Source organism: Tasmannia lanceolata, unplaced genomic scaffold (genome assembly GCF_043159265.1).
Source record: "Tasmannia lanceolata isolate RefF3 unplaced genomic scaffold, GAP_Taslan_0.1 ptg000016l, whole genome shotgun sequence".
Taxonomy (NCBI): domain Eukaryota; kingdom Viridiplantae; phylum Streptophyta; class Magnoliopsida; order Canellales; family Winteraceae; genus Tasmannia; species Tasmannia lanceolata.
Window position 1 is genome coordinate 1,915,649 of NW_027518693.1, and position 20,841 is coordinate 1,936,489.

General features: G+C 39.1%; 1 protein-coding gene across 1 annotated transcript; it reads right to left on the reverse strand.

Annotated features, from left to right (window-relative positions):
* Window positions 1–12,293: 12,293 nt before the first annotated feature.
* Window positions 12,294–20,127, reverse strand: SWEET1 (Nodulin MtN3 family protein). Its single transcript, XM_077357447.1, has 8 exons — window positions 19,905–20,127; window positions 19,756–19,792; window positions 19,073–19,168; window positions 17,316–17,595; window positions 16,921–17,040; window positions 13,214–15,645; window positions 12,767–12,829; window positions 12,294–12,582 (listed from the first exon to the last, which is right to left on the reverse strand). The coding sequence occupies exons 1-6, from the start codon at window positions 19,936–19,938 to the stop codon at window positions 15,463–15,465; spliced, it is 750 nt and encodes a 249-aa protein (XP_077213562.1). The 5' UTR covers window positions 19,939–20,127; the 3' UTR covers window positions 12,294–12,582; window positions 12,767–12,829; window positions 13,214–15,462.
* Window positions 20,128–20,841: the final 714 nt, after the last annotated feature.

A 20,841-nucleotide genomic window follows, 5' to 3' on the forward strand; every position in this document is an offset into this window, starting at 1 on the left:
CATGATCTAACCAACATTATAGAATAACTGTCATACACAAAAAGGTTCTAGGTAAAATTTGACAGCATAACGGTGCTACAAAGGGTATATGGGTAAAAAGAAACAGTAGTGCAGCACTCTTAAAAAGAATACCAATACCTCAAAATGACAGTGTCACTAGAAAAAGATAATAGGGTGAAAACTCGACCATAGCTAAAAACTATGTGACACGGGGTTTAATCTAATAACCGAAAGATCGAATAACAGATCATGACGATGGTAATGGACAAATAAGAGTCATAGACTAGATCTGAGACTGGATAATAAATGGAGATAACCCACTGAAATGAATAAGGATCCCTAACTAAAGGGAGAGAGGAGAACCCTAATCTAACAATCAAAATATACATATATATATATATACACATATATATCCTAACCAGGGGCACCAGCCCTAAATATATCCAAACAGAGTCAAGATACTTGACTCAAGACAGATATGTGAGTGTACTAGGACCGCATTGTAACCACATAAGGTGAGTTACAATAATCTATACACAGGACAAGGTTCCTAAATCTAGGTTCCAACATGTGTAAGTAACACATGTTCGCTCCTATATGAATAAAATACATATATTAGTACAAGCAAGTCCTAATTGGGTTTTTACTAGGTTAGCAAATATACTCATGTACATAATATATGTAAAAGGAAAGTAGAGCTCCGGACTCAATCAGGTACTATGCATATGATCCATACTTAGTATGTATAACACAAGTACGCCTAGTGTTATACATAGTATGCTTCATTGCTCATCGGCTGCTGTAAACACAAGTACGCCTAGTGTTTACGACTGCAGCACCGACGCATAGCTTGGTAATAGATACAACAGCACCATCTGGATAGTGATATCCCATGAGGCACGCATTATATCTATCCCGTGGAGCCAATAATAATAAAATCAATAAAAGAAAATAAAGAACAAAATGATGTATGCTGTGCAGTGTGTGAATCCCTTGTTTTAAACACCTATTTGGTGCCCCTGGATTCTAAACGATTAAATTCCCATTTATAATGATTTTAGCCCAAAATTTTTCAAAGTTAGTAACAAATGGCATTTTAACAGAGTTAGGCAATATCTCGAAAGAATATACCCAGCAGAGTCGCCAGCCTGTGGACCCCGATCCGAGAGAGGCGGCAGGGACGTGTGCCCCACGCGCTAACAGTCTCAGGATCATCCACGTGAATGGAGAGCTCTACCAAGGAACTCTCGAAAGAATAATGCCTCTCACAGCATGAGTGACGATATGAAAGGTGAGATACCTCTCGATTCGGGGACTAGCCCAGATTCGAGGCGTACCTTAAACAAAGAAGAGTCGCCATCCAAGGAAAAAGGCAAATGGGCCTTGGATCCCATACTATGCTCTGTTGCAACGGATAACCAGAGATATAAAATAAGGTTCGTGCCTGGTTACGAATTCGGAAGGTCTAAAGAGCACCTCATCCGCCCAAGTGCAAACACCTGGTCTCTTATGCCATTTACTTAATAATTTTGAAGAGCTTTGGGCGAAAATCATATGAAATGGGAATAAATATCTCCGAGAAGACGTCTATCTAATCATGCATGTCTCGGAGATGAAATCAAAGGCACACAAGATAAAATAAAAGAAACATGTGTCACCTAAGCATAGCTAGGTTATAAGTGACATGCCTAATGGGTGTCTAAGTTCTGATGAACAAACACATGCATGACACACCAAAAAAGTATAAGGTCTGCGCAATAAAGTAAGAAAACACTGCAAAACATAGAAAATGACTCGATACCATACAACCCTAAAACTCTAATCTATACCTAGGCCCGAGTCTTTAGATGATCTGATGTTCATCCAAAGAAGCCTATGTATCCCCGCCTCCACGAGAATCAAGGCAACGTAGTTCTTCGCACCTATTCTAAGCTATGATGCCTAAGACATCTAGACCTCTATCCTAGACTCGATCTAAAAGACCAGACTAGTTCTTAAAGCTTCTTGTGTGATTATTTAAATTCCAATGGATTGTAGATTTTAGGACACCCTATATGTCTTAACTAAATGCAGGTTAGCCCTAAGCTAATGCAGGTGGTTCCTATAATCTATGTGTAGCTAGGCTGTACGCCCTAAGGGAAACAATGGGATCACTAGCGTATCCAAGAATTAATCATCAGTCAGCGATATGAATCGCCAACTGACTGGACGGAGGCGCTCCTATAACTCTAGGACAGACTCCTAACTCTAACACAAACACAAACAAACCACACAACACATCAAAGACAAACTCAAAACTCTAAAACTCTTTAACTAGGATAAACTCCTAACTCTAGAGGAAGATCTTGTTGAAAACAAGGTTTTGAAGATTTTTGGTATTTTTTCTTAAAATGGGTAAATGATTTATTTACAAAAGGTTTGGCTGGACCTGAGATAAGAATCTCAAGCTGCACTACGTACCTCGTGGAAGAGGATCAAGCCAACGTAGTTCGAAACAGATTCCCTAACTACTCCTAATGACTCAAGATTTTTGAGATTTTTGGTTTTTTAGATGTTTTTGTTGTTTTTAAGTATTTTTGACTCAAGGGGGACAAATCCTATCATCATAAGGGGAGGACAGACTCCTGATATCCCGCAAAGGTTGGACAGCATCCTATGCTTTGCGGGGGAAAAGAATAGAAACACAGCTCTGCAAGGGTTGGACAGCATCCTATACCTTGCAAGAGTGGATAAAAACATGATACGATGAGAGGTAGAATAGAATCCTAACCCCTATGATGATAGAATTTGATTCCTGAACAAGAGGATTGACTCTCTAAACTAAGGACGGATTCCTGTGCTAGTGGACTAATCAAACTAAGATAAAGCTCAACAAGTAATAAGGAAAGACCTTGTGCATATTTGGCAAAGGTAAAACATCCAGCCGGGCCGGACAGCTACCTAGCCCTAGGGTGCAACAAATGTGCAACCCAATACCCATAAGGGTAAGGGGTATGTTGCCAAGCCGAGTAGGATGTTCTCCCAAAACCAAATGATGCACAAAGAGGAGGGTTTAAGACCTATGAGACTAGAGGTAGTCTTCTAGAGGTTAACTCAGGTTGATTAATTAATGAGACAATGCCTGTCTCCAAAGATTTGGATCTAAAAGACTAGGCAAGTCTTTTGAGAAAATAGAATGCTATTTGGACTGTGCAAGTCCCCTAGAAATGGGCTTGGGCTAGCGCCTTCATCGCCCTTGCAACGAGAGGGAATTCTAATATCTAAAGAATTTTAACAGAAATCTATAAGACTGTGTTAGTCTATCAAAAAGAGAAGAAAAAAAACTACCAGATAATCGCAAATTTTATTCTAAAAATAAATCAAGTGCTAAGCAAAGAAGAATATATAATCTAATAGTAATCATAAAATGATAAATAACATTAATTAGTCCAGACCAGCCGCTGGATAGCCTAATAAAGTAAAAACAATATCAAACACTTCAAAACCAACCACAAACCCCAATACGGGGACTCCAATGAAATCAGATGATGCCAAAGTAATCATCTGATATCATATACACATGATAATATTTCTAATCCCGCCTTGAGATCAGACAGTACTCATGTCGATAATATCGAATAGAGTAGTCATCTGATCTCCTTCTTCCTATTAACAATTTATTTAAATAAAAAAAGAAATGAGTATAAAAGCAAAGCAAACATTTAATACATATTCAATTTGCACACTCGCGGGATTTTGAAAAAAAGAAACAAAATAAACATCTGATCACTAATAAATTTACATGCTTGTAAAAATTAAGCAGCCAAACAAGTATCTCTCCTGTATATTTTTTTTTATCAACTAATAAAAATTAAAGGACAACTTAAATCAAAATGACTACTAAAATATGATAGCTCTCATATCAGCAATTAAATAAACAGCCACAAGCATCATTATATCTTAACCATAATTCTACAACGTCCATTTAAACTTCTACTCCTCACATTTTCCACATCAATATATAACAGTAAATCAGCTAAAATGAGAATTAACATACATATTTCAGATTATGATTGTAAACAATTAACGTCAACAACTGTAATGTAGAGAGGAACAATGGTACATAAAAAATATATATATTCTATTTTTGCAAGCTTGCCAAAATGACGGCTCAAACATGGCTAGACAGATATATTTTCTACATGACTAAACAAAATGAATCAAAACAGTGTATATAGATCCAAGAAATTTCAATTTCCAAGCAATACATACCAAATTGACCTATATGTGAACAACATTGGGAACAAATCTAAAGTGGCCTGAATCTGCCTTTTGAAGAGACATATACATTGATCATACAAACATAAAACCTGAAATGATCTATACCTCTACATTAAACGACAATATTAACTTCCATGATAAAGATTACACTAGTATGATTCAAGCATTAATATTGAAAATTTTAAAATTGGGATGGAATCAATTTTTAAACCATAAGACATTATGCCCAAACTCTTTTGAAGCCATTTGCCAAACATTGGATGTGCAATATTTAAGACAGATTTATGCAACACAAAGACCGACACAGTAACCGAACCTTAGCTCTCTATTAACTCACAACAAAACCATAAACAGATCTAACACCTTATAATGCAATAAAATAAAATATCCAAACATTTAGCAAATGAAATCAATACTAATTTCCACATCAAGCATGCCTAATCATTTCAATCCGCATATGAAACTAAAAGCAGAGTACCTGAATCCCTCTGAAGTTGATGAGTTTTAGATTTCTGATTCTCTTACTGGAATTCTAAAAAAAATTCCAGTTCTTGCTGTTCACAAGATCAAATTCGTTGAATAAAGAACCTCAAATGTAGATCCGAGCTTCTCCTTTTCTTCTACTCAATTTCGGATTAAGATAGAGAAGTTAAATTTCAGTAGAATTTATGAATGAATTGGACAGCAGCTCTTTGATTCCGGAGAAAATAACGATCAGCTCTCCTCTAAAAATTCTCGGATCTCTCTCCCTCTCTTGCTCTGAAATTGCAAGATTCTAACAAAATTCGATCGGAGGAGGAGAAAAAATGCTTAAACTATCAATGGAAATTTCAATTGAGCAACAGATGATCTCGATCACAAAGTGACTTTCCAGAAAAGACAAGAGAAACAGATCTTCTTCTTTATAATGAAATGGATCACTAGATCTAGAAATTGAAAGTGAGGTTTAGAACTTTGAATTAGGGCTTCATGAAGAAAAACAACGAAATCTAGGATTTCCAGTCAAAGCTTTGTGCAAAGAGCGAGCTTAGAGGTACGAATATGTCGTTCGGGACTTGGCCGGAGCTACAGCAAGGCTGCCAGAGAAGATAATCGGTCGGAGCTTGAGGAGCGGAAAAAGCTAATCGGAGATTTGCTGGAAAAAAGGAGATCGGAGAAAATGGTTTTTGGCCGGCTGGAGCTTAGGATTCCAGTGAGATCCTCCAAAGAAGGTGATCAGAAAATTCTCCCTTACTCTGCACAAATCTAGAATTTTATGATTCAAAACACAAAGGATGTAGATCTAGGGTTTAGAAAAATTGGATCTAAGGTCTTAGGCTTTATATCTAGGGTTTCAAGTTAAACAAAGCTCCAGATCTTACATGAGGGAAGATCGAATCAAATCGCACATATTGAGAAGAATACACAATGATCTACCGGAGCTCAAGCTCACCGGAGGAGGTGGAATTGCCGGAGAAGAAGAAGTACGGTGGCTTGCAGGTGGTGAAGTGAAGAAGAAGGAGATAATGGCGGCCTCTTCCTCTTTCTCTCTCTCTCTCTCTGATAGATCTGGAAATGATCTCTAACCGAGATGAAGAAAAAAATCCCCTTTCTAATCTTTCTCCCTCTCTGCGCGTTTGGGCGAAAATGAGAAGAAGGTGAACTAGCTGATGATTCAAGGGGAGGTGATGAGCGAAAATAGCCGGCGAGAATGAGTAACTACCGGCCGAAAAATGACCGGCGGCAATGGTTGATCGGAGAAAATGAAGAAGAAGCTTGGAAAATGGGTTTTTGCTCTTCTCCCTTTTCCTCTCTGCGAATTTTCCTCTTCCCTTTCTTTTTTTCTGTTTTGATTTTCGTATTTAAAGAAAATTTTGGGAAATGATATTGGCACTCCAAATTTGATGGGCGCGCGGTTGCGTGAAAAGAAATGATAGGCGCGCGATTTTGCGCGTCCTATATGGCTAAATTCAGCCCTCCCCAGGATAAACTCACCTCCCTTTTTCTGGTTTACACAACGGTCCTTTCTCGGCTCGTTCGCTGGGCAAACGCATTCCGATTTCAACGAAATTTTATGGAGACCTAGCCGGGACCTTGACCTAGCTAAGGGTGGAGTTTGGGACCCTGCCTAGTTGATTTAATGGGGTTTTGCGCAAAATCGAAAGGATTAGGGCACAGTCAAAATGGGGTGTCTACAGCCTCTAGAGCACTTATGAAACCGAGATACAGACACATGGCCAATACACGTGTCGGCTTATAAGAATCACCTGAGGAGAAGAATTTCTTATGTGTGTAACGTATCTGGTTGGCCGTATAGAATAGGTAGTTCAAAGACACGTCTACTATGCTATTCTGGTCAACTTTGATGTGTTCTCACTAAGTGAAGGTTCAAATCGTAAGATACCTTCATTTATGCATAAGAGTTCCAAGTATGATGAGACATTTTTTAATTTTGAAAATGGTGAGGGATTGTTAGATTTTGATTTTCAAAATCTTATTTTTTGGTCAAAAGAAACTGTTTAGAAAATGTTTTCTAAATGTGTTATAAAGCTTTACTCTTTTTTCTTCTTTATTATGGTGCACAACGGGTCTTAGCCATAGGTTGAACCGTGGGACGGTTCGCACACGCGTCCGCGGCGTGGGCAATGGGCTATAGGGCGCATTGTGGCATTTTTTTAGGCGCACTTTGCATCGTAGCAAGGAGCGATTGGAGCATTTCATTTCTCCCGATTTGATCCGGACTGTTGAATCAAGATCGACTTGGATCGGTCAAGTGGGTAGACCAAATGGTTAGGTGAGGTTGGGCCTGAGTTCGGGCCCAACGGTTGGCCCAGCAGGCTTAGGGGCTCCAATGGATAGTGCGTGAGCAGGTCCGATCCGAACCGTCGGATCGTGGTGTAACAGCTAGTGGATGATGACCGTTGGATTGTGTCTCTTCTACACAACGGTCAAGTTCCTAAAGGGTGCAATCTGCACCGTGGATGGGAGATCTAGCGGTTACGGAGTTGGAAGGGTTTTTACATAAGCCAACGGTCACCCCATGATTGATCTGAACCGTAGAGTCGCGATTAGACACGATCTAACAGTCAGAATTCAAACCTGCTGAAAGGATGCGCAGAAAGGGTGTTTTCCAACGGGAAAAGCCACCACAAGCTCTATAAAAACAGAAGAAATTGTCCATTCTAATAGAATTTAGATTTCTACTTTGGTATACCCAAAATTGCTATTTCCAGCACAATTCTCTCTCTCTAATCCCCTACAAAGTTTCTGTTTTACTGTTTTAGAAGTTTTGTTCAAAGTGTTCTATGTTCTGGAGAAACAGACACTTGTGTCTCACATACTTGCAAAATTCAAAGGTGATTCAGGGCTTGATTCCGTTCAGTACAGAACGTCGTCAAGCAATCGGTTTGGAACCGGGCTTCATTGCATCTTGGAGGCGAGTTCGTGGTCCCTTTTGCACACTACTGGTGGGGGCGAATATCATCTTAAGGAGAGCGTTTACGCACCTTGAAGCATCTTCCTATCTTCTTATCTTTTCTTAGATTGAACCAGTACACAAATTTTCCAACAAAAAGGTCATATGTTAAGTACATTGTCATTAAAATTTCCTACTTTTCTTACTCACGGAAAAGAATAAGTTCAACCAACCCTATTCAAGTCTCCAATTTTTTATGATAATACTTCTAAATTAACCAGAAATATATCATTTCCCTCTAAAGTTTTCTCAAGAATTTATTTTCTTGGAATTTCAACAGGGCGTAAAGGTTTGGGAAGTTCATCTGCTACCTGGTTGGATCTTGAAATAAACAAAAGGTTGAGATCCTAGGGGTGCCACCTTGTATTGTATAAAGTATAAATCAATTTCAATGTGCTTTTAATAAAGTAAGGGAAATATTATCCGCCCAACCTTATTTTGATATTTGCACAAACCCAGTTGTCTTTTTTTCTTTAATTGGCTGGTGAAGCTTTTTGGGAAATATAATAACCTTTTCACAGCTTTTCAAATACTAAAAGACAGGATGGGTTAGCAGCTGATAATAACCGATTGCCTGCCCAGCTCTATAAGGTATTCAAGTGTTCACGTAAAAGACAAGATGGGTTAGCGAAAATATCAAAATAGGGTTGTGATGATAATGGGATATCATTTCCGTAAAGTAATTAACTTTTCCATCCAAGTGTTCAATTCATTTCCCTAAAGTAATTAACTTTTGCTTTATTTAATACAGTGGGCAGATTTATGTAAAGCATACCTTGTGGAGGTAAAATGGTACAATAATGGATACATGCCGATATTTGATGAGTATCTCAACAATGCATGGATATCAATATTTGGGCCGGTCATACTATCCACTACCTATTTTTCAGCAAACCTGTCATGCCCCGACCCCACTGTGCAGATATTGTCCGGTTCTGGGTCATCTACACTCCCCGGTTTTGTTTTCCAGCAGCACAGCCCATACCCGACCCACTCCGCGGGGCCCGCCCCTTGGAGATGCTGAAAACGCGTCTACACAAGGAGAGGGGAAATCCACATATATAGTACAATAACTTTTCCTCCCTTTCCGATGTAGGATCTCACAATCCACCCCCTCCCCCCTAAGTCCTAGCATCCTCGTTGGCACACCGTACTTGATGGGAGGTCCCGCTCTGATACCATTATGTCGTGCCCCGACTTCACTATGTAGATATTGTTCGGTTCTGAGTCATCTAACCTCCCAGATTTTGTTTTCTAGCAACACTAACCGTGCCCGACCCACTCCGCGGGGACCACCCCCTGGAGATGCTGAAAACACGTCTATACAGGGAGAGGGGAAATCCACATATATAGCCCAGTAACTTCTCTTCCCTTTCCGACGTGGGATCTCACAAAACCAAAGATAACAAGGGAGGAAATGGAGTACCTATACAACCATCCCAATCTCATACAATGTTCATCAATGATGGCTCGACTCTGCGATGATTTGGGGACCTCAACGGCACATAAGCCTTGCTTCACTTAACAATCTTGTTTAGCTGTTTCATGACTATACCGCCTTTGAAGAATTCACTGTATATCTTATATCTTTTTCACCATTGCAGGCAGAGTTAGAGAGAGGTGATGTTCTCAAATCGATCCAATGTTACATGCATGAAAAAGGCGCTCTTGAAGCAACTGCTCGTCACCATATAAGAGGTCTAATTAGTGATACTTGGAAGAAGATGAACTCAGATTATGGCTCTTGTTCTCTGCTTTCCGAAACTCTTAACAATGCTGAGTTGGATTTTGCACGGATTTTCCCTTGGTATACCAATATGGCGATGGATTTGCAAACACTGAATCCAAGGAGCGAGCCACGTTATTCCTGGTGAACCCTTTTCAGATATGGAATAGTAAGCCTAGTTTGATATATGTGGATGATGTGGAAGGGTTAATGTATATTAGCTTCATCTCAGCGGTTGTCAGAGTAACCCCAAATGTAGTGTTATCTATATGAAGTAGCGAACGTATTAACAACAATGTCTTTCTAGTCATTGTCATCGAACCAATGTCTATTTCAATACTCTAAAAGTCAATTTATGATAAAATCAAGAGAATTGGACTAATCTTGCTTGATTACAATCAATCATAGACTGTTCTTGTATAGAGCACTTAAATTATAAACATAGAATGAAAGCAAGATAATTATGAAAGGAAACTATCCTAATCCAATATCCCAATCCATCTAGTTTCCTACTTTATCAAGGTTCCTTTGATCATAATAAAAAATGGAAAGTGTTCAATTGAAACAGGAAAACGTGACTGAATTGGTCCTAGTTACACTACGAGACCGAGGGAAAGAAGGGAGGAGATTCTCAAACAAGGAAAAGGATCCAATTACTTTGAAAGAATTGAATGCATCTAACTAACTTGCTTAATATACCACCAAGATGATCCAGCAAAGAGATTTACACCCAATCCAACTGTTGGATCTTACATATTCTAGCATACCCTCTCAAACGTACGTGGACTGAAAATTGACATATGTTTGATTGTAATAAAATGTCCGAAATTGATTACAATAAAAATCCACAAAAAATAATTAATTAGCACACTGAATGTCCGCTGATGTATATTGCCGATGATGTTGAAGATGTGTCACTTGGGAGAGCCGAAATGGACTGGATGAACCTCAAGCCTTGATGGGTGAGTTTCGTGGCCGGTTTAGATTCCGTTCCTCATAAGAATGAGCCACTATGGGCCAGTCCATCCAATGGGCTAAAGTAAGCCTTGATGGGTAGGACATCATGGGTCGGTTTTTAGTACCGATCCACATAGAATTTGAAAATCTCTTTCAACCATGCACTTCAAATGAAATGAAGTACCTCAATTAAAAGGAGTCAATATTTCAGGCGCCCACTACCTCAACTGAGGCACCCCAACCCAAATAGACAAAATGAAGTGAAAGGAAGAAGGAATAAAGAAATGGTGAGAAGTGGTAATTACTAAGAAGGATGACGGAAAATATCAGCGGAAAAATACTAAGCATTTGGACAATGGAAGGATTTTTTTTGAAAAAAAAAAGGTGCACATATCAAGCATGGAGATGTGCAATATAAAGATGAGTGAAAGAAAGTGGATTAAAATAAAATACAAGGGGGTCAATGTGTGTGTGCGCGTGAGAGAGAGAGAGAGAGAGAGTGGCAATATCAATTTCAAAAGGTACGTACGTAGTTTAATTAAAAACAAAAGAGGGGTGTAGGGATCAAGATTGGAGGTGCTAATTTTACCTTGGGTAAGGGCGGGCTGGATGTAGATGTTGAGGGACTCCTTGGACTTCACTGGGGGTGGATAAACTTGCGTTGTTGTCTCCAGCCGAATGGATCATTTGGCTCCTTGTTGTGCTAGGGGTGCGGTTCCAGCCCCCTGCTCCACCTATCAACGGAGTAGGCTCGCTAAGTCACCCAGCGGACTAATAAGGTGGCTTGGCTGTTGGCTCTACGTGAGCGTTTGGGCCTTGCTAGTATTTTGGATAGCTAACATATTCCAGGTACTTCTTCTTGTTGCCATGATGATTCGGCTTTCTTTTTTGTCAATCTGTTTCCATTAAAATATGGTTGAGTGCAAACGGGTCCCTCCTTGCTGTGCTCATTCTTGGGGGGGGGGGGGGGGGGGGGGGGGGGATAACCCGCACCCAAAGTTTAGAACTACAGGGGAACCTTTCGATACTCAAATCCTAAGGGATAGTCAAATCCTAAGGGGCCGTTTGGATATGCGGATTTTAGAATATGAGATTTCTTCAAAATTTTAGCTAAGAGACAAGAGAAGAAGCAGACCAGCCCTCGTTTTTTACTTCTCCCCTTCTTTCCATCAGTAAGAGAGTAGTAGATCCTCCCATATTTCCAGGTTTTAGAAATCTAAGGATGCATGAGAGATTTTTAAAACATAAATTTCTCACTTAAAATCCAAGAAACACTGTCACGACAGCATACAACAGCTTGATCATGAACCCTCTTTTTACACTGTTTTCAAACTAAAAACCTATATTCTAAAATCCACATTTCCAAACGGCCCCTCCGTGTTCGCTTCCTTAATTATCTCATATACCCTCACCTAAATGTCTTAAAATTAGGCTTCAAGCCTTCAACTAATAAAAATAAAAATGATTGTTTAAATTAGGTGGCTAGCTTCAAAAAAAATAAAATCAGTCAAGTTTTAAATTAAACACAACATATTTGAACAATTGCACCAGTAACTTTTTCGAAATAGCACTGAGATTTTTTGTTGTGATGAGCAATTTGAAGAAAACGTTACCTAAAAATCTTCATTTTCAGGAAGCCCTGTTTGGATTGGAAGAAAAACATTTCTAATGGAAATTTTATTCTTGAATATTTTCTACATGATTATGGTTCATTTGAAGGGATAGTAACACAAATTAAAGGTCCTCCTAAGTGAAACTTGAATAGGGTTGGTTCGATCAAGTTATTTTTTTTAGTGTAGAAACAAAATTAGGAACTTCTAGAAATAATTTTCCTTTCCAAACTTTTCCAAAAAGTTCCTCCAATCCAATCAGGGCCTAAATGCAAAGTCCAATACATGATGAGATTACTGTTTTATTCACTCTCTTACCCAATGTACAGTGAAATTTAAAAAAAAAATACATATAGAGCCTTGATGGAAGGAAACATCATACAAAAAATGAAAAAAACATAAAAGCTAGAGAGGAATTTCAGGAACAAAAGCATTCAGAAAGGAGCTGAAACCACGTCTCTAGTCCCCCTAACAAGAGGAGCAATCCTCAGATGAGGTGCACAGTAGTCCCATTCTTCTCCTGAATCCTCAATTGTTGTTTCCTTGTGACTCGCACTCACCACCGGTTCCAAACCCTAATTACATCACAACCCATTTCATTTTGTGAGTCCATGGAAATAAATACGATCCAACGGTTCATATTTAATCTAAACAGTACTATCTTAAATCAAGGGCTAGGATCGTCTAATATGAGAGATTTTTAAGAGTAGGCGAGAGTACACATGTATAATGTGAATTCAAAAGAACAGTGATATTTACCTTGGTGAAAATACGTATAGCTTCTTCTATGCTTTTTGTGTTCATCACATAGACTGCAGCATCCTACAATATATAAAAAGGTACATGAGTTCTTCAAATATCATTCAATTCCTTACAAGAAGAAACAATAAATTTAGAGAAAATTATAGAAATCTATACTATCAGGATACCCATTTAAAGGTCCATGAGTTCTTCAAATATCGTTCAATTCCTTACTAGAACTAACAATAAATTTAGTATCAGGAGACCCATTTAAAGGTCCATGAGTTCTTCAAATATCCTGCAATTCTTTACTAGAACTAACAATAAATTTACGGCCGAATAATAAAAAATTAATACCCATTTCTTCTTCTTTTTTGAATGGCCTTCCCAAAATGGGGAATATCACAGAAAAAGAAAAAAAAAAGGACAAAAACCATTCAAAAAAAGAGAGAGGAATGCTCTAACCCTTGCATATTGCATTTGATTAAGGGTAAGCGTCCGTGGCTCGTTTTCGATCGAAGACTTTCTCTCAATTGTGAGGGCCGAAGATTTCTTCATTTCTTAGATATAGATATTGTATAAGCTACAGAGAAGAGACTAAAATGAAAAGGAAATTGAAAGTCTCCCTCTCCAAAATAACTCAAAAAAGGACTCGCCATTGGAAACATTGTCTCTAGTTAAATAGGAGGTCTGATGGTGGAGGTGGACTACAGCTCGGACACGTGTTTGTCCAGGGTGAATCCAACCGCACATGTGGCAATCTATATGTGGGTGTCAGGGACAAGTGGCGATAGATAAACATTGTCTCTAGTTATACCATGTGCCGTGTAGGGATTTGCTCTCTTTCACTCTTATAAAAATCAAGTAGCTGCTAATGACACATGTATCTCTGTACAATTAGGATCTGGTTGAGATGATGAGATAAATAGAGATCTAATTCCAACCACAGTCATGTGGGTCCCACCTTTGGTTGTTTGAGTGGCTTCGATTTGGAGCTCCTAACAACAAACATACACATGGTTAAAAACATTAGAATTCGATGTATTACAATGTCCAAGGTTTTCAAATAGTTCAGTTGCCGCCCTACCATCACAATAGTATAGTCGGTCCCATCTTTGATTGTTCTCAAGCAGTTATTTGATGGCCTGAGGCACAAAAAATACGCATTGACCAAGGCATGTCAATGGTCATGCAGGGGTGATAAGTTTTGATTTCCACTTATCTTTGTTGATTATTGTTGGAGATAAAACCGGGCCTCAGCTGTATGGTGCCTCGTGCCTCCATGACCCGGAGTGCCCTCACTTAGGAATCGTCAATGCGGCATGAAGGAAATGGATGTTCGGAAGGCGCTCGGCTCGTCCATCAGCACAGAACATCCAGCCCACATGGCATCTAGAACTCATGCGCCGCCTCATTGCCCAATCAGCCATCATTCCAGATCTCCCTAGACCTCGTAGCATGCTAGTTTCAATCATGCCGTCACCATGCAATGACTCGGCAGCATAGCATGCCAGTTTCAATCATGCCAACAATTGCCCCAGTGCCACTCCACTTTCAAGTTTCACCCCCTGAGTCATGAAACCTCCATCTACAGAAGGGAAACCCGCACTCCAATTCGAAGGTAACGCAAGGTAATGCCCAAAAGACCCAAACCAATTCCTTGGCGCTTAAACTTCATCTGTTGCCTCTACTAATTTGAGTGTCGAATGGTTTACTTAGAGTCACAGCACCTTTACTTAGAGTCGCAGCACCGGACATTCCTAACCTTCTTATGCCTAGAAATAGCCTTGCCGACTGTCTTGGTGGACCATGAGGAGCTTTCAATCGACCCGAGCCGGATTCGAGTACATAGCAACATATTGGTGCCCACCATGGGTCCGATTGAGTCCTCACATAAACCAACTTTGATTAAGTAACTAAAAGTAAAACTAGTATTCAAGAGCAAAAGCTTTGAAGTCCAAATTTTTTATAAGTCAACCAATTCACCCTCCTCTTGAGTGTCCATCTGGGATTTCAGCGGCCAATGTGACGTCCTATGGTCTTAGGATACGCGCTCAAGGTATCGCGGGCCGTACCAGCATACATTGGGATTTTCAGATGCCGAGGGCCCAAGTTTCTGTCAAGGACTCCAAATTGGTCCTGCCGTGTGGCGGCTTCTCGCCGGGGGATTGCATGGGCCCCATGCCATTGATGCTGGATTTTGACCCCTACACTTTTACACCTCGTTCAAAAAGCACACATTTAATTTCCAAAAACAAAACATTTTTATTTTCAAAATTATTTTTAAAAAAAAAACTCTTGTTTTGGATGGGCCACCTCTCTCTCTCTCTCTCTCTCTCTCTCTCTCTCTCTCTCTCTCTCCCCCCTCGGGTGTGTGTGCAAGGAGGATTTTTCAATACCCATGAAGTACTTCTCTAAACTCCGTCATATCAATAAACAAAACTCATATCATCAAACTGATACTACTACAATTCCTTAAGTTGTCCTTTTACAAACAAATAAGGAATTACGCACACAAATAAAAGACCAAAAGACAAATGAGCTTATGCAAGTCATGCACACTCTAAATCTTGTATGTATATATGGAAGTTAAATCAGAGAACATGAAAGAGAGAAAAGAAAAGAAAAACTAAAATGAAACTAGGAGATTATTCTACGGAAAGATGTTCTATTAGCTTCGACGTTGTGGTTGCATTAGTTGTGCGCTGGCTTAGTCATGGTACTTCCACCATAACCGAGCTCAATGAATCGTTGCCGTTAGTAACCATACTCCTTTCTCCTTTATCGTTGTCGTTGTCTCTCGGTTTTTCCTCGTCTCCATCCCCTTTATTGCCTCTGTAGATGGCGTACAGAATCAGTTGCAGAGTTCCTAGTCCACACCCGAATCCGTTGGGAACCTGCAAAGGGCACCAACAAACCACATCCTTTCAGTTCGTTACACTCTACATCATATGTTACATAGGGGTGAAGGAACAACCCACATCCTTGGTAGTTAAACTCTAAAGTGTCATGGGACCCACCAGCTCCTTTATACATGTTTGTTATAGCACGTAGGGACCCACCATTTTACACTTCATGTTTCGATACCCATAACACATATGCATAAGGTGGAGCCCACATTTTACACCTTATAATTTGATGTAGTGGGCCCACTATTTAAACATAATGTTCTAATAGATGGGGCCTGCTATTTTACACCCTTGCATATCATGGCCCAAGAATGTCAGTGATTTAATTGAGATTTTATATGTTGTGCGCTTGAAGTCCATTATTTTTCAAAAAATTATTTCCAATAAATGACAAAATACTACCTGTGTTAGTAAGCAATAAATTTTAAATTTTATTTTACAAAACGCACAATGAATAAATCAGAATAACAATGCTAACGGAAATTATATCCTTTTCAAAATGAAAATCAATGCAACAAAAAAACAGAACTTGGCAAACAGAATATGATTTTCGGTTATGTTTGTCAAGTTTTTATACGATGTAAGCCCTTGTAGCACCGTAATTTTCAAAATCTATTGTACGGACAACATCATAGGATGATCCGAACCATCCATGTGATGGGCCATAACAAAAATAGGTATGCCCAAAAAATCATTTCTATAGAATGATCCCAACCCTCCGATCTGTAGAGAAACTCCATATTATGGAAACTCTGTAGATCGGAGGGCTAGGATCATCCTATGGAAACGATTTTTGGGGCTCAGCCTATTCAGGTTGAGGTTCAAATTAAAGAAGTAAAGACAGCTGGGTTTCTGTAAATATCAAAACATGGTTGTGCTCATAACATTTCCCTTTTTAAGAAAAAAGGAGCAGTGAGTATGGCCCAGTGAGTATCCCCTTTAGGAAGGAGCCAAGCAGCCAATGTCATTTTGATATTTTCATTATTACACACCTCGTGAAGTCTTGGGAAGGGAAATTATATTAGCACGACCAAGTTTTGATATTTGCACTAACTTATCTTGTCTTTTATTTTTTAAGGAGCTGTCAAAGGTTATTATAGTTCCAAAAAAAGTTCTCACAAGCCAATTGAAAAAGAAAAGACAAGCTAGGTTTGTGCAATTATTAAAACATGGTTCTGCTGGTAACATTTTCCTGCAGAAATTATTTTGGGGACTTGGTAATTTTCAGGAAAAAAGAGAGAAGAGAAGGGAACAGAAGCTCACAGCAACAAAAGGATCGTGCCCCAAAAGACCGTAGATGAACCAGGAAGTACCGCAGAGGAAGACAAAGAGAGACAGAAAAAATGGCATGAACTCCACGCTTTTCGTTCGGATCACCCGTCTCTGCAACAGCATATACACCATCAAAACCATGTATGTATATCAACGTAGAGTTTTTATATGGTGCTCGACCGTCAAGTCCCTTGTGGGCGGTACCACTCTTGATGTTTGATCCAACCGGAGAACACCTTTTAAGAGGGGCTGCTGTTGGATCAAACATTAAGGGTGGTACTTTTGACGTACCACCAACAAGGGACTTGAAGGTCGGGCACCATATAATTTCTCATCAACAAAAGGAGAAAAAGAATGTAAAAGAAGCAAATTCCTCCTCTTCTTACCATGATCGATAAAGGAGAGGCGTACATGCAAATGGAGAAGATGGTGGCTGCAAACCCACAGAAAATCTTCCTTTTCTGGTGGTGGAGGGCCAAGAGAGAGACAAGGGCTACGGCCGAGAAAACCATCAGTACTAAGACTAGCAATCCTAGTATCTTCCCTCTCACATTCTTCGGCGCATATATAAGGAAGATGACAACGTATACGAACTCGATTCCGGCTCCTGTGCCGTTGATCGTGCTCACTAGAAGGTTGTGTGGAGACACGAAAGGCAAGCCATACCTATACATCAAAGTTCGGTGGATACACTTAGAATGTAACTGCATAGATAAGTAAACTACCTTTCGCCCCCATTTTTAATCATATTTCACTAAGTGGTAGTTTGGATATGCGGATTTTAGAAATTTGGATTTCCTCGAAAACCTGGATGGGAGACGAGAGAAGAAGGAGACCGTCCGTCATTTTCTGATTTCTCGCCCTTTTTTCTAACAACAAGAGAGTAGGAGATTATCCCAGGTTTTAGAAATCTCATGATGAGGAGAGATTTCTAAAACCTAGATTTCTTACTTAAAATCTAGGATTCTAAATAGAAGCAAAACAAATTGTCTCCTTCTCTTGTCTCTCATCTTGGATTTTGAGGAAATCCAAGATTCTAAAATCCGCTTATCTAAAATTTTGGGCTATCCTTTCATTTCCCTATCAAGTGAAGGGTATTGGATGATGCACGTGGGAGGTTTGCAAGCATCTGTTTGTAGTAAAAAGACAAAAATAGCCCTAACCTGACGAGAGAATTTGATAAAAGAAGAGAAATGATATCATCACAAACCATCTTGTGTTTTTTAGTATTTAAAGAGCTGTCAAAAAGGTTAAAACATCTCCCAAAAAGTGCTCAAGGAGCTAATTAAAGAAGAAAAGACAGCTGGGTTTGTGCTAATATCAACATATGGTTGTGCTGGTAGCATTTCCCTGAAAAAATTGAAGATACTATCATTGATTCATTGTAGGGTTTGAAAAGAGATTTTATATGGTGTAAGCTCTGATAGTCCGGTATTTTTACAAAAAGTACTGTATGAACCACTCTATAGGGTAATCCAAACCGTCCATGTGATGGAAAACAACCTAAACAGAGAAACTAAGGAATAGGTGGTCTGTGTGGTATTTTTGGAAAAATACGGGACTACAAGGGCTTACACCATATAAAATCTCTTTAATAAAATCTCTTTAATAGGACAGGTATTTGGCCCATGAATTTAGACATTTCCACCCGTATCCCTTTGTCCTTTCAAAACTAAGGATCAGAGATAGGTGGAACTAGGGGTGTAAACAAGCCGAGCCGAGCTTGGCCAAGCTCGGCTCGGCTCAGTCAGGCTCGGCCAGGCTCGCGAGCCTTATCGAGCTCGGGTTATATTAAATTCACACCCCCGACTACTCTTTTTACACTACGGGGGTGGTCCAAGTAACAAATGGGGTTCCAAAAAAGAAGTCACATATTTTTCCTCCCCCTTTCACTCCATGGACAATCCTTTTAGTGTATATATTAATATATAATATATATTTCAATATATTAAATTCTTAACGAGCAGAGCCGAGCCTGGCCTAACTCAGGCTCAGCTCGTTAAGCTTAATGAGCCTGGCTCGTTAAGGATTCGAGCCGAGCTCAAGCGAGCTCCCGAGCCCGAGCCAAAATTGACATCTGTAGGTGGAACCGTCTAACTTTAATAGGGGCTATCAAGGAGATAAGACTGAAAACAGAGATTACCATGCAGAGAGGAGACAGTTGAGCAAGGTCATGACATAAGGGACTCCTGAGAATTTTTCTGTTGATTTGCTCTGTATGATCCTCCTAAATGTAATTCTGTACAAAACCCAACATATATATACAATTATATAATATCAGCACCATACCACTAGATGAGAGAGAGAGAGAGAGAGAGAGAGAGAGGAAATTTTTAGAACAGTCTAAGATTTTAATCAGCACCATATCAGGAAATACAAAAAGAAGGGAGTGAGAGAAAGAATTAAAGAAAATTAAAGAAACTTTTTATGAGATTTTCATAGAAGAACATGATTAGGTGCATGAATAGAAGGCTTCTTTCAAAAATATAAAATAATCACGGGAGGAAAATATTAGAACTTCACATGATTTTTATAAAGAAGATGACAAGAAGGCAAAGAAAAGAAGAACGAATTCTCAGTTTCTTTAAACAGAATTATCTGCAGAGCTCAGAGACCCAATAGAATTGAATGCAAAACAGTATTCTCTGCTACTTTTACTCAAGAATTGAAAAGAAAATTGCATGGCTAATCTGAAATAAAGAAAAGAGAAATGATATTTAAAATATTATTCAAGAAGAGAATAGGGTCACAACACCTTGAGAGAAAAATTAAATCATGGAAACAAACATAAGATGGAATCATGAAAATGAGGAAGGCTATACTTACATGGGAGCCAAGAAAAGAAACAGAGCAGTGGCATTCCCTGTTTCAAAAATATTGTAAAAGAGAAAACTCATTAAGAAAAAATTGAAGAGAAACCCAAGAAAGATTGAGAATCCAAACAAAACAAAACAAAAAAAGATCAAATCACCCACCAAAAATCCCAATCGAGAATTGAAGGACATTCATCTTTTCAGAAAACTGACACCGGACACTGAAAACCAAGATCAAGAATCTCAAAGAGCACTTGAATTTCCTGACCAAATCACTGAATTCTTTTAATTGAATGAATGCAACAGAGAGCTCTAGTGATCAATATATATAGAGAGAAAGAAAGTGGTAGAGTAGCTATTGACTTCACTTTCATCAAAAGGCCCGGTAAATACAAAATGTTATGTTTCAATTCCTTCTCTCACTCTCTATGCAATTTCACCTTTTATTTTTACTTGGCTCTGTTTATATTTCTTGATATTCTTAACTAGGCAGAAATTCTCTATTTTTTCGTTTATCTTCTTGTTTTACTTGTTACTGTTATTCTATTTTGAGATTTGGTGGTTGTGAAATCACACACTCGAGCCCCTTCTGTTTCATCCAAAATAGGTGTCCATCCGAATCCTATTTTTTTTCTAGAAAATTACTGAACCGTCCCTAATTATGATATAATTACAAAAATAACCCTGCAAGAGTGGACAAGTTTCTTCCGGAAAGTGGGCCCCTGAAAATTGCGGAGTTGGGGACGGATATTTGGGGTCTTGTTTTCTTTTAGAGTGCAAGCTATGAAGGTGGGACCCCTTTTTTTATATTAAAAGACGGAGCAATTTAAGATTTGTGTTCGAACTGCATTAGTATGATAAAATCAGCAGTCAAGAGAGTTAATAGGCCGTTTCACCTACATCGTGACACACGACAAAACCGTTCGTAGCCCATGTCTCAGCATTTGGATCAAGGGAACGATTCAGATTAAAACTTCTAAAAACCCTTTGAAAAGGTAGCTTGTAACCTAATTCCTCCCCTTTTCTAATTTTTTTCACTCTAAGGGGTGTCAACGGATTCACTTCGGATCGAATCCATGTCTTAGTCACGATCCAATCA

What these genes read in the sequence shown, in the direction of transcription:
- SWEET1 (XM_077357447.1), bottom strand. Translation starts at nt 19,938, where the DNA reads ATGAATGTCCTTCAATTCTCGATTGGGATTTTTG. An exon ending in AACTGTCTCCTCTCTGCATG is followed by an intron (nt 17,596 to 19,072) that starts GTAATCTCTGTT and finishes TTTGATGTATAG; the next exon opens with GTATGGCTTGCCTTTCGTGT. An exon ending in CCTCTCCTTTATCGATCATG is followed by an intron (nt 17,041 to 17,315) that starts GTAAGAAGAGGA and finishes ATGCTGTTGCAG; the next exon opens with AGACGGGTGATCCGAACGAA.